The sequence below is a fragment of the Phyllostomus hastatus genome, unplaced genomic scaffold, assembly GCF_019186645.2.
Source record: "Phyllostomus hastatus isolate PE091 unplaced genomic scaffold, TTU_PhHast_1.1 phas_scaffold_60, whole genome shotgun sequence".
Taxonomy (NCBI): Eukaryota; Metazoa; Chordata; class Mammalia; order Chiroptera; family Phyllostomidae; genus Phyllostomus; species Phyllostomus hastatus.
The window spans coordinates 16,915,852-16,931,075 of NW_025334038.1; the positions used below are offsets into that span (position 1 = coordinate 16,915,852).

The window sequence follows — 15,224 nt, forward strand, 5'->3', positions numbered from 1 at the left end:
GAACACAGAAAATAGATGTAGAGAAAGGAGACCAAGGGACAGAAAGGAAGGTGCTAAAGAAAACAGCTTCCACTCTGTCAGTCATGACTGCCATGACTGCCTGAGGCCAAGAAGGACTGAATGGTCTCAAAACTATTTCATAACTTGTTTCTACCACCTTTCCACTGTGGGCTTGCCTAGCTGAAGACCACCTGACACAAAAAGTCATTTCACATCAGCCTGGCCACTAGTTTAGGACAAACAACAGCTACCACACCAGCGTTGCCACCAGCATGGGTAAACCACATCCACCCAGTGACCTCTGGATCCCACAGCGGCCCCCAGAACACCACTGCTACTGACACTGAAAACAGCTGTCTCTAGCCAGGCCATGATCGAGTCTCCTCCCATTGCCTCCACTCTGGACTATCCAGGACCAGGACATCACATAAGCGGACAGAACTGGAAACCCTGGTATGTGACTGCTGTTCCTGAGGTCTCATGTGCTCATGTTCATATTTGACAAGGTGGGTTATAAAAGGTGACTGTATCCCAGGTGTCTTACCAGCTTCCTGACAGTGACAAAAGAATGCTGACCTAGAAACAGAAAGGAAGAAGACAACAGAGGACATCTTTCCAACTGAATAATAAGAGGAACACAAGAGGTAGGTGTTTGGTCTGGAGAGAAAGACAAAACCAAACCCTGACTGTGGTCTTCAGGAGACAGGATAAGGTGGGTGCAAATGGATGTGTTGGGGGAGGAACTCCATGCAGCCATTAAGAGGTCGGAGCTGGAGAATCTCTCCTTCCTCTGCCCTGCTCAGATTGCACCCAAGGCCTGCAGTTTTTAAATGGTGCCAGAGCCAAGTTCCACCTCTCACTGGCTTGTGGCTTTGAGCAAGTTACCTAAGCTTACTCAGCCTCAGTTTCTTTGCCTATAAAATGGAAATACTAAGAGTAAGTACATCCTAGAATTGTTATGAGAATTTAAATAACCCTATAACACATTTCTTTTACAGTAAATATATGATAAAGGAAGCTATTGTTTGCACCCAAGTGTATGTGTGTGTAAGTAAAAAGCATCTGAGTGAACACAGTTTTTTTGAGGAAGGAAATACTTCAATGAGAAGCCAACTGTCCCTTCTTGATCTGCAATAATTCTCTGAAGTGTGATTCCCAGTGGGGAGCATCACGCTGACCTCGACCAGAACCATCAACTCCCACCACTGGGACTGATAACCCTCCTCCTGTGTGGTCCCAACCAGCACAGCCTTACTGGGACAACGCACTGCATTATAATTAATCACTACAATTGCTCAGAGTTTTCCAGTCTCTGATGCACTTTATCATTACCTTAATCAAACTTCCTAAGCACCCTATGAGAGAGATTGGACCTCTGCCTTCATTCCATTGACAGATTAGGAAGCTAAAGTCCATAGGAGAAAACAACTCAGCTAAATAGACTGGGCAGAGAAGGCTGCATAAGCCCACAGAAGGGGAATCTGTGTCCTCTGGCTCCAGACAAGTTCTCCCTCTGCTCAGCACTGTCTCTTGTCCCTCGAGGCGAGGGGCCATGACCCCTGTGAAGTAGTCCACCAGTTGACCACTAACAGTACAGAAAACTCAGAGCACCAGCAGTACTCCCACCACAAATCTCAGGACCTCTGTTACATCACAGATTACTGTCCCATCAGAAATCTTTTTTTTTTTTTTGTAACAATCAATCTTAAAGCAAACACCACTATGATGGGCTGACCACAGCTACTCCAGGGCCCTCCATGAGCACTGAGTGCCAGACTCCCTCAGCTCAGGGTCACCTCTCTGTAAGCCTTGGCTTTCCTCTGTGGGCCTCAGTGTCTCCACATGTGCAATGGGCCCAGCAGTGTCTACCTAATGGGATTGTTGTGGAGGTTAGCTGGGAGGATGTGTGTGGCAGCACCTTGTCTGGGGTCTGGCTCATTGTTAGTATGCAGTAGACATTACATGGGTTTTTTTTTATTGCATGTTGTACTGTAACATTCTCTGGACAGATAATGAGAAAAATTAGGTTTGAGTCACTGACTTCACTTGTTGGCATGTAACTTTGTGTAAGTTGCTTCATTCATTTGGGGCTCCATTTCTTCACCTTATAACACCTTCCTCACAAATAGTAATGGGGGTTCAATGTTGGACTGCACACAGCATTTGATGAGCTGAGAAGGGCTTCAGCCTATGTGTAAAGAAATGTCAGTGAAGGTGTGGGAGGGCCACACAGAAGTGCAGAGTCTGCGTGCAGCCCTGTGGCTCAGAAATAAGAGAGAGAAGAGGAGGGGGAAGAAGAGAGAGTGCAAAGGAGGCACAGAAAAAGAGGGAGGGAATGAGGGATGGAGGAAGAGTAGGGGAGAGAGAGGGAGATAGAAAGAGAGAGAGATCAGATGTTGGTCCAGATATCATCTGTGGTGCTGCGGGTGCAGCAGTGAACAAAGCCAGTCAACTATCCTTGTGGTACTGGGGGAGGGGGGGTGCGGGGAGGGGGGGGCACGGAGTAGGGAGAAACAACCAGAAAGACAGACAGAAAAAAATGGAACCACAAACCCCAGACAATGAACTTGGGCTTATGGAAGAGACAGGTGCTGAAAACAAACCACAGAACCAAGACAGAGAGAAATGAACCAAGGTGGGAAAGGATTGGGGGAGGAGCTTGAGGTGATAGTGGAGCAGGAATGGTGGCTGATGGGAAGGTGTCCCAATGGCAGACACTGGGACAGGAGATTTTTCCTTGAGAACACCCACCTCATACTCAGACGGGCAGCTCCCCGCCCTCCAATTGTAATGTTTATCTTCTTTCTACTTCCTTCCCCATGACCTGCCCTATTCTCAGAACCTGTAGCAATTGCCAGGTGTGCATACACCTGGACCACTTCAGTGAAGCACATGCACGGCACCAGAAAGACAGGCACCAGACACATGGCATTCTGGAAACCGGTCGCCCCCAATGGCTCCTGCTAACCTCCCTCTGAGCTTTCTCAGAGTGGCCCTCCCCACTTTACTCCAACACCTGTGCAATAATGATGAGCTCCTGGGAAAACCAAAGGGAGGACAGAGACAGCAGTGTGACAAAAAGAAGAGAGTACCATCACTTGGGAATAAAAGCATCACGTGTACCGCAGGTAGGACTGTCAGCTCAAAGGCTTTCCTCTCCCTTTCCTTCTTCCTGCACTGAGGTCTGCTGCTAATTCAGCAAGTGTTCGAAGTCTGTGGTTCTCTGGGCACAATGTGCCAAGGGATGCACGTAAGGGAGGAGATCAAGGCACCCTTGGCTCCCAAAAAGCTTGACTTCCTGGGGAAGAAAAAAACAAGCATAGACAAAATGACATACTCTGACTCTGTTTCAAAGGGTGCTCAACCTCACTTGGCCCTGGTACCAACTTCCTGGACCTCACCTTCCCTCCTGCCACAAGTGCCATGTCAATCACTCCTGCTGCCCCTCCTCCCCTTGTCAGATTCCAGGACAATTCTGGAACCAGCTCTCACCTGGCCAGGTGAGACCATGAGGGTCGACCCCCAAATACCTGGGCTTTGATCCTTTGCAAAGGATGGGAATAGCAACAGAGCATCTGGAAGTCCCTAGAGAGACTTGGTGATGGCTGGAAAATGGGGATGGACAAAACTCACTTCAGTTTGCACCCAGAAGCAAAGACACTGCTAAGGAGCAGATTCAACAGCTACTTGTGTTTTGTTGGTGACCCACATGGGGGTGCAGGGGCAGAGAAAAGTGGAGGAGCTGTGGACACTCACTGACTGAATGTTGACTCAGACCACACTACAAAGGTGAGGGAGCAGGGCCCCTTCTCTGACTTCCACCTTGGGGCTTGCCGCTGCCATTCTCCTCACCCGACAGCAACCCAAGGTTTTGAGAATTGGGGAAGCCAGCCTTGATTTTCCCAAAAGAGCCAGAAGGATGGTGAACTCCAGGAGAAAACTGATTATTAATGTCTGGGTGTAGATGAATATTCCCCCAGCTGGTGCCAGGATACCGATTACTATTCCCCCAGCTGGTACCTAGATACTGATTAATATCCCCCCAGCTAGTACCTGGATACCAATCAGTATTTCCCCAGTTGGTACTTGGGTATTGATTACTGAGACCCCAGATTCCCACAGGGAGTGGCATGGGCTTGGTTCCCCATCCAGTTCTAGGACCTGCACCTCCCCAGGAAATGGTGGGAGTCAGCATCCCCCAGGGGTGACCTGACAGAAGTGGCTGTTGAATCCTGTTGATGAGAGACCAGGGTGGGTGTTGGGTAAGGATTTCTCCCTGGGCTCCCAGCACTTAGAACGGGGTGGCCATCTAGAATCAGAGTCCTGGTGGAGGACTGAAGCCACAGGTGAGGGTCCTGCAGAGCATGCCAAGGACCCCACAGGCAAAGGACTGTCCCCCAGAGGGAGGGCAGCTGCACTGGAAGGGAAAGAGGGTTCTTTGGGCAGCACTTTCCCCAGCTGGTCCTCGGCAGCAGCCATGATCTGATAAGGATCCTCGAAGGGTCAGGAACCCATGCCGGGCAGCCACCCAGATGGGGGCCACCTCTGAACCCCAGGACCTCCTGGTTGGGAGTCATCTGATGGAGTAGTATTGGGCTTCAGAAGAACCCTTGCTAGATCATTAGCCCCAGGATCTGGTTTGGTCTGATGATGTTTGGGGTTGGAGGGCCTGGTCAAGGAATGTTGTCCAAGCAGAGGCAAGTTGGTCCCCAAGTCTTAGGGAAATTTCTCCCCCACTACATCGATGCTCTGGGCAGAAGGACCTTGGGGAAAAGGAAGAGGAGACAGATGGTGACCCAAAGCCCTCCTCCACTGACTCCTTGGTTCCCTTGACTTTGAATGTGTTCAATTCACCAAAGCCAACCCTTACTCTCCCACAGGGACCCAAGTCACCCAAGTGTCCACCGTGTTGCCCTGACCATGCCCTTAATTCTAGGCACCCAGGCACCCAATGCCCTCCTCCTTGAGTGCTGGGCCCAGCCTACATACCTGAAAGGTGAAAGTAGATCAGGAGCAGGCCCAGCAGAGCCCGGTACCCACCACAAGCCTGCATCGTGCTCCACTGTAGCATCTGCTTAGGCCCCAAAACAGCCAGCCCTTTATCTTAGTAGTGGGGCAGGGGCAGCAGAAACAGGCTGGGCCTCTGGTTGTGGAGAAAATAAATATCCACACCCCATCCTCATTCCTAATGTGGTCTGTGTCAACAGGTACCACTTGAATGTCCCAGGGAAGCTGGGTGTTCCCACCTGGTTCCTTTTCTCCAGATCCCTGCCCCTTTCTGACCCAGTTGTCCTGACTCACAGCTCATCACTGGTTGCCAGCTCTACTCTTCCCTGGCTGCATGCACCAAGCACACCAGGACCTTCCTCTTGGGGTCTCAGCCTCTTCATTGCCATCTCACAATAGAGGCACTTGGTTCCCTTCTCTTTCTCTTTAGGATCATTCTCTCCCAGCACCCCTTTCTTATGCATCCACATAACATAGCTCCTTTGCCTTAATCCCAGACTGCAGGAGGTTCTGAGGTTCAGAAGTGGCCCCATTTGAGGGGCTGTCCTAGATGAGACCCTGTGTCTAAGGAAACAAGTATCATTCCCATCCTTAAGAAATAATGGTGTAATAATTTCCTATTGCTGCTATAACAAATAACAACAAATATAATGACTTACAACAACCCAAATTTAGTATCTTACAATTTTGAAGATCAGAAGTTTGACACAGGTCTCATGGGGTTAAAACCAAGGTGTTGACAGGGCCAGTTCCTTTCTGGAGACTACAGGAGAGAATCTATTTGATGTATTCTCCAGCTTCTATCAATAAAAGCCACCTGCAATCTTGGGCTCACAGTCCCTTCCTCCATGTTCAGTGACAGAAGCAGCAGGATCTTCTCATATTGCATCACTCTCATCTCTTCTTCCTCTTCCCTTTTCCACATTCGATGACCCTATGATGACATTGGGCCCATCCAAATCATCCAGGGTAATCTGTCTATTTGAAGGTTAGCTGAACTAAAAACTTTAAATCCATCTTCAATCTTAATTTCCTTTGCTATGATATCTAATATATTCACAGGTTCCAGGGATTAGGATGTGGACAATGTTGGGGGTGAGGGGCATCCTTCTGCCTGCCACAGATATGGTCAAATGTGTCCACAGAATATGAGAGACACTGAGAGAGAGAGCAGTTATTTTCAACTAACAGTAGAGGAGGGTGATATAATGTTATTTCAAATGACCACAATTTGGCCATTGTTAAGGCTGGGTGATGGGAGCATAGGGATTGTTTAACTATTTTGCCTATTCTTAAATACATTTGAAATTTTTACAACAAAAAATTTAAATGCCTTTATTTTTTCTGTGGCTGCCATGACACACCTAGAGTAGACTTTCCTGGTTGCATGAAGTCTAAATTTTACTGCTAAATTTTATCATTCTGTCCTCATCTCAGCTCCTGCTGGCCAGTTACCAAAAGAGTAAAGAACTTCTCTCTAGAATTGGCCAGTGGGTGGAGGGGCAGCAGCCTTTCAGGGTGATATCCACCAGTTTTGCAAATGCTTTTGACCTGGACCAAATCAGAGACTAGAGGAATCCCTGCATCAGAGTCTGTATCCCTCCTGAAATTGCCATCCACAGCCTTGGAGGGCCTCAATTCCTGTCACTGACTGCAGTCCAGGGACCAGATGCCAAGGGCAAGTCAACAGTGACAACAGAAACAGTACTGTTCTGGAGTCTCCCCCATGTTCACTCAACCCCACAGGTGGGCTCGGGTGCCCCAGATCATTTCTGATCAATGCAACATATTTCTGCTGGTTTGGGACTGGGAATTTCAACAATAGTCCTAAATTTGGGACCAGCTGACACCATTCCAATAGGATGGAATGGTTATATTTTAGGGTAGGGTAAATTCCTTTGCAACCAAGCAGAGATTGTAAGAGGTAGTGTGTGCCTTGAGGTGAGGCTGTTCCTATGCCCACAAGCATGCTCCCTCTCCCTTCCTTGTGATATAAGAGCTTCCTGGACTTCCTTATTTCCTGGCCTGTCTCCAGGACATGGTCACATGACCCCAACCACCCTGTCCACTTTCTCTCCCCTTCCAGGGAGGCAACCTCCCTCCTCCACTACAGTGCTCTGTTCTCTCCCCTCCCACAGCTCTCACTCTAGAACCACACAGCAGAGGCAGCAAGAATGTAGAGGTGAGGGACACTGTTGGCTGTGCTTTCCCACTGGCTGGGACACTGTCCTGCAGGCCAGTGAGTCACCATGCTTGGCTGCACCTGTCATGCTGTCATCCTTGCTGTATTTTATTCCCTCACCCCCAACTCCCAGAACAACACCTGCTTAGTCTCCTACTTAGTCACCAGGAATCTGGTCTGTCTTTATGTCCTAACCTTCCCAAGGTTGCAGCTGTCCCAGAAACCCAGGAAATCCTTGGTTGGGGCTCCTAGAGGGGATGGTATCTAGAAGGGAAGGTAAACTAATGGCAGAGGAGAAGGAGCTTGGGTGGGAAGGGGAATGGGAGGAACCAGGTGAGTGGGGAATGAGGAGAGAATGGACTTCCTGGAGCAATGACAGAAGAGAGATGTGGGAAGAGGATCTGGGAGACCAGGCAACCTCTGCTTTCAGTACAACAAATATTCATTATTGTCCTTCTTTGTGAAAGGACCTATAAGAGGTATAAGAGAAATAGTGGGACAACTTATGAATGAAAATGGGGCACATGGGACGTCTAGAGGCATAGGAGAGCACCACCCAGGTCCTAAGAGAACCCAGGACTCCAAGAAAGCAAAAAGTCAACTTCTAGTTCACACAGTTTATTGAGACATCTGTCCAGGACCTAGAGAGCAAGGCATCTGCTTGAGTCTCCTCATAGACCCTTAGCACCTCCCTGACACCAAACAACATCTGAAAATGAGGGAAGTGGTAGCCAGGACAGGGATTGAGACTCCCAGGGATGGAGACCTTGAGAGGCAAGGGGGAGTGTTGGAATTCACAGAGGGTGTGGGGAGCTTGAAAATGGAGGTCAGGAGTGGAATGGGGGTGGGGGTGAGAACCCAGAGCAGATCTCATTGGTTGACCAGATGGCAAAGAGAGGGCAGTGAAAAGCAGTAATTATTTTCAGATGGTTTGGATGGTGCTTTATCCATCAAAGGGAGAGAAGATGACTTGCTCGGGCATTGGATTTACTCTGGGACATTTCAGGGTTTCCCAGTCAACAATCTGAATGGGCAGGATTAGCCAATGAACTGTCACATGTCAAAAAAATGTCAGAAAATTTTAGGGAGTGGATATGGGACAGGGAGGGTGTTGAAGGAAGCTGTGATTCTACACAGTTGGAGAGGACAAGGGAAGGGATTTGGCACCCACAGTCTGGGGAGGTGAAGAAAGAAGATGAGATAAGGGGGAATGTGCCACACTGGGCAGTAGAGGAAGCAGAGCAGCTCTCTGGGGAGCATCTCCCTGGGTATGTGCGTGTGTGTGTGCCACACATGCATGCTGCAAAAGTGACTTACGAACTGCCAGGTAACTGTCCTTGGGGCAGGAAGACTTTAGGGTCAGCTAGCTGGGGTCCCAGGGGATTCACCCGGGCCAGGATGTCCCGGATGGAACGGCAAGGCATCTTCCCAGAGCTGCCGCAGGGCTGGGTAACAACTGAGGGATCAGATTGGGGAGAGCTATTTTGACCCCCACTCAATGCCGAGGAGGAGACAGAAATGCAAGGGTGACCAGCAGAGCTGGACTTGCTGCCACAGGGCTGAAGAATGATTTTGCTGCTGGATTGGGAGGTGGAGCTGTGGCTGAGCGAGCCTGTGCCAGGTGGGGAACAGGATCCCTGGGAAACACTGCCACAGGGATGGGAACGTGACCCAGAACTGCCAGAGACGCTGGGGCTGCTGTGGACTACAGAACTGGAGAGGGAACAGGGCCCCCTTGAGCCTGAGGAACCAACTGCACAGGGCTGGACCCCACCCGAGCCCACTGGCTGGAACACGATGGCTGAGGAAGCAATGTTGGCACTGGAGGAGCTATGACTGGGGATGATGGGGTTGCTAGAGAAGTATTTGCCCTCAGAGATGGGGGACCCAGCTGCAAAGGAGGGCACTCCTGGGGAGCCTCTGACAGGGTTATCTTTGGTGAAGTATCCCACCGGGTAGATTTTGCCCCCACTGTAAGTCATGCCTGGGGCCAGATAACTATTAGAGGAGCCACCCACCACTTCATAGCTGCCATAGGAATCACCTACAGAGGTGATGGGGGGACAGGGCTTGCCTGAAAGGCCACCATTGCTACAGGGGACACCCTGAACCACTCCAGGGCCACCAGAGCCATGCTGCTCCACCACCACCACCACCGGCCTTTGACCCCCTGACACAGAGTGAGAGCTGGAGATGTAGGAGTTGGTGTGTGAGACGATAGGCCCCCCACTGCAGGGAGAGTCGGGGACATCTGAACTACATGGGCGTAAATTAGAGTTGACCCTTTGGCCACCACTGTTGGATATCCAGGAAGTTTGAGAAACAGAGGAGCCTGAGCCTCCTCTAGACTGGGAAGAGTTTATCACGAAGTGAGAAGTACCACCATTGGTTGGTAGAGCTGGTCCAGTCCCCGACTGGAAGCTGCTGCCTGACTGGAAGGAGCTGGAGGCACTGTGTAGACTAGAGCCAGATCCAGAGGCATAGCTGCCCTGGGAATACCCTGTCCCTGGCTTAAATAACGCAGATCCTGAAGGACCACTCTGGGCAACACTGGATCCACTGGAGCCACTGCTGGAGTCACTGCTGAAGCCACTTGAGCCACTGGAGACACTGGAACCACTGGAGCCACCACTGGAGCCACTGCTGGAGCCGCTGGAGCTACCACTGAAACCACCACTGGAGCCACTGGAGCCACTGGAGCCACTGGAGCCACCAGAACTGGAAACAAAGTTGCTGGAGCCACCCTTCCCAACAAGACAGGGGTCATTGGGGGAGGTGATACGCATGGGGTCCTTACAGGGGTCTGAGAAGGTCCCGATGCTCTTAGCCAAGGTCCCTGGTGAGGAAAGTCATGGTTAGTAAGGGCCTGGGAGACTTGGCTTTCTCCCTCACATTTCAAACCCATCTCTGTCACCTGCCACTTTGATTTGTCCTTAGATTTCTCTTTTTCTGCCCCAGAAAAGGGAGGGAGAGGCTGTTGTCTCTAAATGAAAGTGAGGAGATAGAATAAGGACATTTCCATTATTCTAGGAGGGGGCAGCTATTCCAAATAGCTGACAGAAAAGAAAAGGAGACTGCAAAGGGGGAAGCACAAAGGGAGGGTACAGTAAGACTAATAGCCTACAGGACCAGCCCCAGAGACAGCAGGGTGGGGAGACTGAGACCCAAGGTGGGCATAGATCCCCAGGAAGGAACCCCATGCAAGATGCTGGGACCAGATGGGCCAGGAAGACACAGGCAAAACAATAGAGGGCCAAGAGAGGAAGAACAAACAGCAAAAGAGACACTGAGAAAAGGGAAGGCCAGTCGTCGAGGGGCTTAAGTAGAGGGCAGGGCACTTAGGACTATGGTCAGCAGCTTCTTTGTGAGAGGCCAGGCTTAGATGAAGGATGGAAATTCTGCTCCAAGCCAGTGCTACCCTGCAGAAAAGCTGCATGGGGGTCAGGATGTGGGGGCACCCACTGTTCAGAACCTGTTGGTACAGCCCAATGGAACACCTCACCCTGAGCAACCCTGCTCTCCTGGTCCAGCACAGGGACACTGGATGGAACCTCCTGGGAGAATCCTGACTGGCATCAGCTTCTCTCTCCCAGACCTGCTCCCCATCCACCAGCCCCCACCCCCCACTACCCAGCCATCACAGGAGCAACTACCTCCACTCAGGCTGCTCCTGTCTTGGCTCCCTCCTGATGCAGAACCAACTCTTTCTGATGCACCTACTTCCACCCTCCTCCACTGCCCCTCAACCCCTTCTAGTCCCAAGTGGTATGCACAGAGCCACACACTGCAAATCACCAGCCCTCACTGAGGTTCTGTTTGTACATTTGGAGAAGCCAGGTCTGCCCTCCCTCATGACGTCACTGTGAGCACCAAATGTGACCACAGATGTGGAAGGGGCTTGAAAACATAAAGCATGACACATTGTGATGTGTTACTGCCATTGATATTCAAGCCTGCTACCAACAGCCAGGTCTCACAATCTGTGATGACTTTATTCCCTCTTCAATAAGAAGTTCTCCACACCCCTCCACACCAAACCCCAGCTCTTCCAGTGGCCATAGTTGGCTGTCCTCCTCTGCTCCCCACAATGCTATGTAGCCTGTTCCCATCCAGGAGCCATACAAGGTCACCACAAGTGTCCAGCTAACACCCCTGCCTGGGGTTTGCATATGGCTTTACTTAGTATTTGTGCTCAAGCCTCAGTGTCTTCACATGCAAACTGGGAATAACAAATCTCATTTGGTTCCTCTAAAGGTTGAAAGTGCTAGAAAACAGTATCTGGCAAATAAAAGGGCTCATACCTACAAATGGTAGTTATTATGACTATTCAATATCCAGTCTTCACCTTCTAGAACTCAGCAACAAAATTTTTATATAACCCTCTAGAATTTCCAAAGCACTGTCACATACCTTATTTGAGACTCACAGAGAGACTGAAGCTAGGTGTTATCATTAACTGCATCGTAGAGTTTCAGAAACTGAAGCTCAGAGACTTTAAGTCACTTTCCTGGGTGGCAGGGCAGTTAGAAGCAGCCCCCAGGTCCCAGTGTCAGACCGTGCAGCACACCCTCCCCCTAGGTATGGTGTGCCCCAGGTCTTCCCCAGCGCAATCCCCCCAGCCTTCCCTCACCTGGGGTCCACACCCTCCTTCCCATCCATCCTCAATCCCAGGCCACCCTCCCTGCTTCCTACCTGGCAGGAGGAGGCCAACCAGCAGCAGGGCCATCACCCCTTGCCCTCCCACACACCCTGTCCAGGGTGCCTGCGAGGAGCCCATCCTGGACTTCATGGCCTTCAGACTGCCAGCAGCTGGTGGACACCTGGGCCTTTATGGGAAGGCTGGACATTCTCTGGGCAGGAGTCACTGTGAGGAGGGGAGGAGACAGGAGGGCAGTGCCCAGGGGAAGTTGGTGTGGCAGGAGGAGCTGAAGTAATCAGTTGGGGTATCTGCCTACTCAGCAGCAGAAGTGGCTGCAGTGTGAGGTACTGGTGGCCACGGCCTTGATAGGTCTGCCTTGGATCCTCATTGCCTAACCCAGAACCTGGCGCTCTGCCCCGACAGTGGCTGCCCACTCTGGGGAGGCTGCTCTCAACACGGGTCCAGTCACCTGGCTCCCTCAGTCTGCTGCCTGCCTTCCCTATGTTGGCCTATCCAACTCCACATCCTCCAGACCAGTATTTCAACTTCCCCTCCTCACTGGGTCTCTGTTCTGCACCCACTCCACCCTCCACAACTGCCTGGTTAACCAGGTTCCCATCCACAGCCCCTGGGAATCCACTACTCTCCTCCAAGTGTAAGGGTCTGAACCCCACCCCTGTGCTACCTGTCCTTACTGCCCAGGGAATCTGCCTGCCACACACTTATCAAGTGTTCCATCAGTGAGTGAGCCTTTCCCTCTTAGAAACTAGGAATCTGCCTTCCAAACCCCATCTCCTTGACCTCTTCCTTCTGGGGCCTCCAGGGACAGCATGAGGGATGTTGGGTATCAGGGCCTCATCCTGGGGAGAGGCTGAGGCTGGGTACCCCTGTCATAGCTGGGCCTCAATCACTCACAAACCACTCACAGCCCCTCCCCCACAGCTGGTGACCATGACTGCCAGTGGGTGAGCCAGAGCCTAATAAGGCTAATTGGGAAGGTGGTGGTGCTGACTCCCATTAGCTGGCTCCTGGGCCTGGGTGAGCAAACAGGAAGCTGCCAGCTTGAGTCTTCAGAGGGTGATGGACAGCTGACAGAGGCCTGTGAATCTAGAGTAGAAAGGCAGGACTGACGTACCTCCAGGGATCTGCTGAAAGGGGTGGTTCCTCCCCCACAGCATCCCCTCCCTCCTGCTTTGGCCTTGGCCACACCCCAGCTACTTAATTGCTCACTGGTATTGCAAGAGTATCAGTATCGAAGGGAGGTACCTGAGATTCAGGTGCAGCAGCTCTCTGCTGCTCCCCCACGCCCACCGGACCTCTCCCTGCTGCCCTCACCCAGACCCTGGTTCCATACTCCCCAGTCTCCTTACAAGGCTCCCTGGAGCCCTCCTGGTCTCCCATCCTCGGTCTCCTGCCTGACTCTCCCTACAGTCCCACGCTGTCCATAGGACCTTCTGCGATGATGGAAATGCTCTGTCTGGCTAGAAGCCACTAGCCTCCTGTGGCTACTGAGCACTTGGAATGGACTTAGTATAACCAACCAAAGGAACTGAACTTTTAATTTTACCTAATTTACATTAATTAGACTGTAAAGAGACACATGCAGCTAGCGGCTTCCATCTAGTCTAGTCCCTGATTTTCGGCTAGTACCGGGAAATGGGAGTGGGAGGGAAGCCCCAAGGGGACTACACCAGAGGGGTGATAGGACAGCCTCCTCTAAAGAGGATTGACTTGGGGTGGGGGGCACTGGCTTTATAATCAAATGACCTGGCTCAGGTCTCAGCTATGGATGTTCATAGCAGCATTTTCTACAATAGCCAAGTGCTGGAAGCAACCTAAGTGCCCATCAGTAAATGAGTGGATCACAAAACTATGGTACATTTACACAATGGAATTCTATGCAGCAGAAAGAAAAAAGGAGCTCCTGCCCTTTGTGACAGCATGGATGGAACTGGAGAGCATTATGCTAAGTGAAATAAGCCAGGCAGCGAGGGACAAATACCATATGATCTCACCTTTAACTGGAGCATAATCAACAAAAGAAAAAAGCAAACAAAATATAGCCAGAGACATTGAAATTAAGAACAATCTAACAGTAACTAGAGGGGAGGAGGGAGGGTACAATTCAAGGAAGGGTTTTCAGGCACAACTATAAAGGACACATGGACAAAACCAAGGGGGAGGGTGGAAGCAAGGGAGAGAAGTGGGATTGGCTGGGGCGGGGGGAGTGGTGAGGGGAAAATGCAGACAACTGTACTTGAATAACAATGAAATAATTTTTGAAAAAAGGAGTCTCAGCTATGGGCAACTCACCAAACTTTTCTAACTGTCAATGTCCTAATCCGTCAAATGAAAATATTTTAGATCATTCCTGCCTTTCAGGGTTTTGTGAATATCAAAAGGAAAAGTGTCAGAAAGATTAAATGGAACAAGGGGCGCAGACATTCAGCAATGGAGTCGCTGTATCCAATCTGCATCCTTCACTGTGGGGAAGCTCACCCCTCAGCCCTAGGCTCTGTCCACAGTCTCTGTCCAGCTGAGCCAGCCCAGTCTCCTCTGTTCCCTACACTGCACACTGGGTGCTGTTGAAAATGACATTGCTCCTTCTAGTCAGCTGCACTGTGTCCCTCCTGGCCACATATGGGTGTCAGGCCCCATTGGGTGTCTCCAGGCAGAGAAGGGTGGGGCATGGGAGTAGGGAGGGGAGTACCCAAGAGAAGAGACAGGGAAGAAGCCTTGTGGATGGGGAGACAGGTAGGAACAGTGGGGCCTACAAGGTGTTCCTTTCTAGCACAAACAGGTGTCGGCGTTTGCCTTGTTTTCTTCTCCCATTCCTCCCAGCATGGTCAGACCTTGGCCAGGACAGCCAGTGCTGGAGGAGGCAGTCTCTGTGGGCCTCTCGCCAGATCTCCAGTCACCCACACAACCTGGTGTGCAGCCACATTCCTCCTCCCACGCTGTCCTTCCGTGTACTCTGCCCACCTCTTTCCACCCCATCAGCCACCTGCCCTGGGTGCTGCACTCTGCTGTGTCCCTAGTGCTCACCATTAGCCCCTCTCAACTCGGCATGGAGAGAGGAGACAGGTACCTGGCTTCAGAGGGGGCAGGACTTTCCTGGGGCATTGAGGAGTGAAGAGAAGGGTGGGGAGCAGGCAGCTGAGACTTGATCTGACGGTGCTGAAGGCATACCTGGAAGGAGCGCTGGTTTGGGTTGACGTGGGAAGCTTGTGCAGAGGAGCAGTGGGTGGAGGGTGGAAAGGCTGTGCCCAGCACTGTAGGTGGTCTGTGACACCAGGCTGCAGGGGAGCTGAGGCTCTCTGAGCAGGGGCGGCATGGTCAGAGAGAGGTGGAAGGAGAGAACCACCATGTCCTGATTTCAACTGTGGGCCAGATGTC

At 51.2% G+C, this 15,224-nt stretch overlaps 2 protein-coding genes across 2 annotated transcripts; both read right to left on the bottom strand.

Annotated features, from left to right (window-relative positions):
* Positions 1-2,452: 2,452 nt before the first annotated feature.
* Positions 2,453-5,053, bottom strand: CUNH6orf15 (chromosome unknown C6orf15 homolog). The gene is given in 5 exon segments (XM_045825912.1): positions 2,453-2,466; positions 3,823-4,020; positions 4,087-4,293; positions 4,296-4,763; positions 4,990-5,053. Coding segments are annotated over 5 exon segments (951 nt in total).
* Positions 5,054-7,797: 2,744 nt separating this feature from the next.
* CDSN (corneodesmosin) lies at positions 7,798-12,012 on the bottom strand. Its single transcript, XM_045826112.1, has 2 exons — positions 11,882-12,012; positions 7,798-10,025 (listed from the first exon to the last, which is right to left on the bottom strand). The coding sequence occupies exons 1-2, from the start codon at positions 11,976-11,978 to the stop codon at positions 8,503-8,505; spliced, it is 1,620 nt and encodes a 539-aa protein (XP_045682068.1). The 5' UTR covers positions 11,979-12,012; the 3' UTR covers positions 7,798-8,502.
* Between the last annotated feature and the right edge of the window lie 3,212 nt (positions 12,013-15,224).

Excerpts from the sequence above, each read along its gene's own strand:
- CDSN (XM_045826112.1), bottom strand. The coding sequence starts at position 11,978 with ATGAAGTCCAGGATGGGCTCCTCGCAGGCACCCTGGACAGGGTGTGTG. Across the intron at positions 10,026-11,881 it reads GGTTGGCCTCCTCCTGCCAG|GGACCTTGGCTAAGAGCATC; the intron begins GTAGGAAGCAGG and ends TTTCCTCACCAG.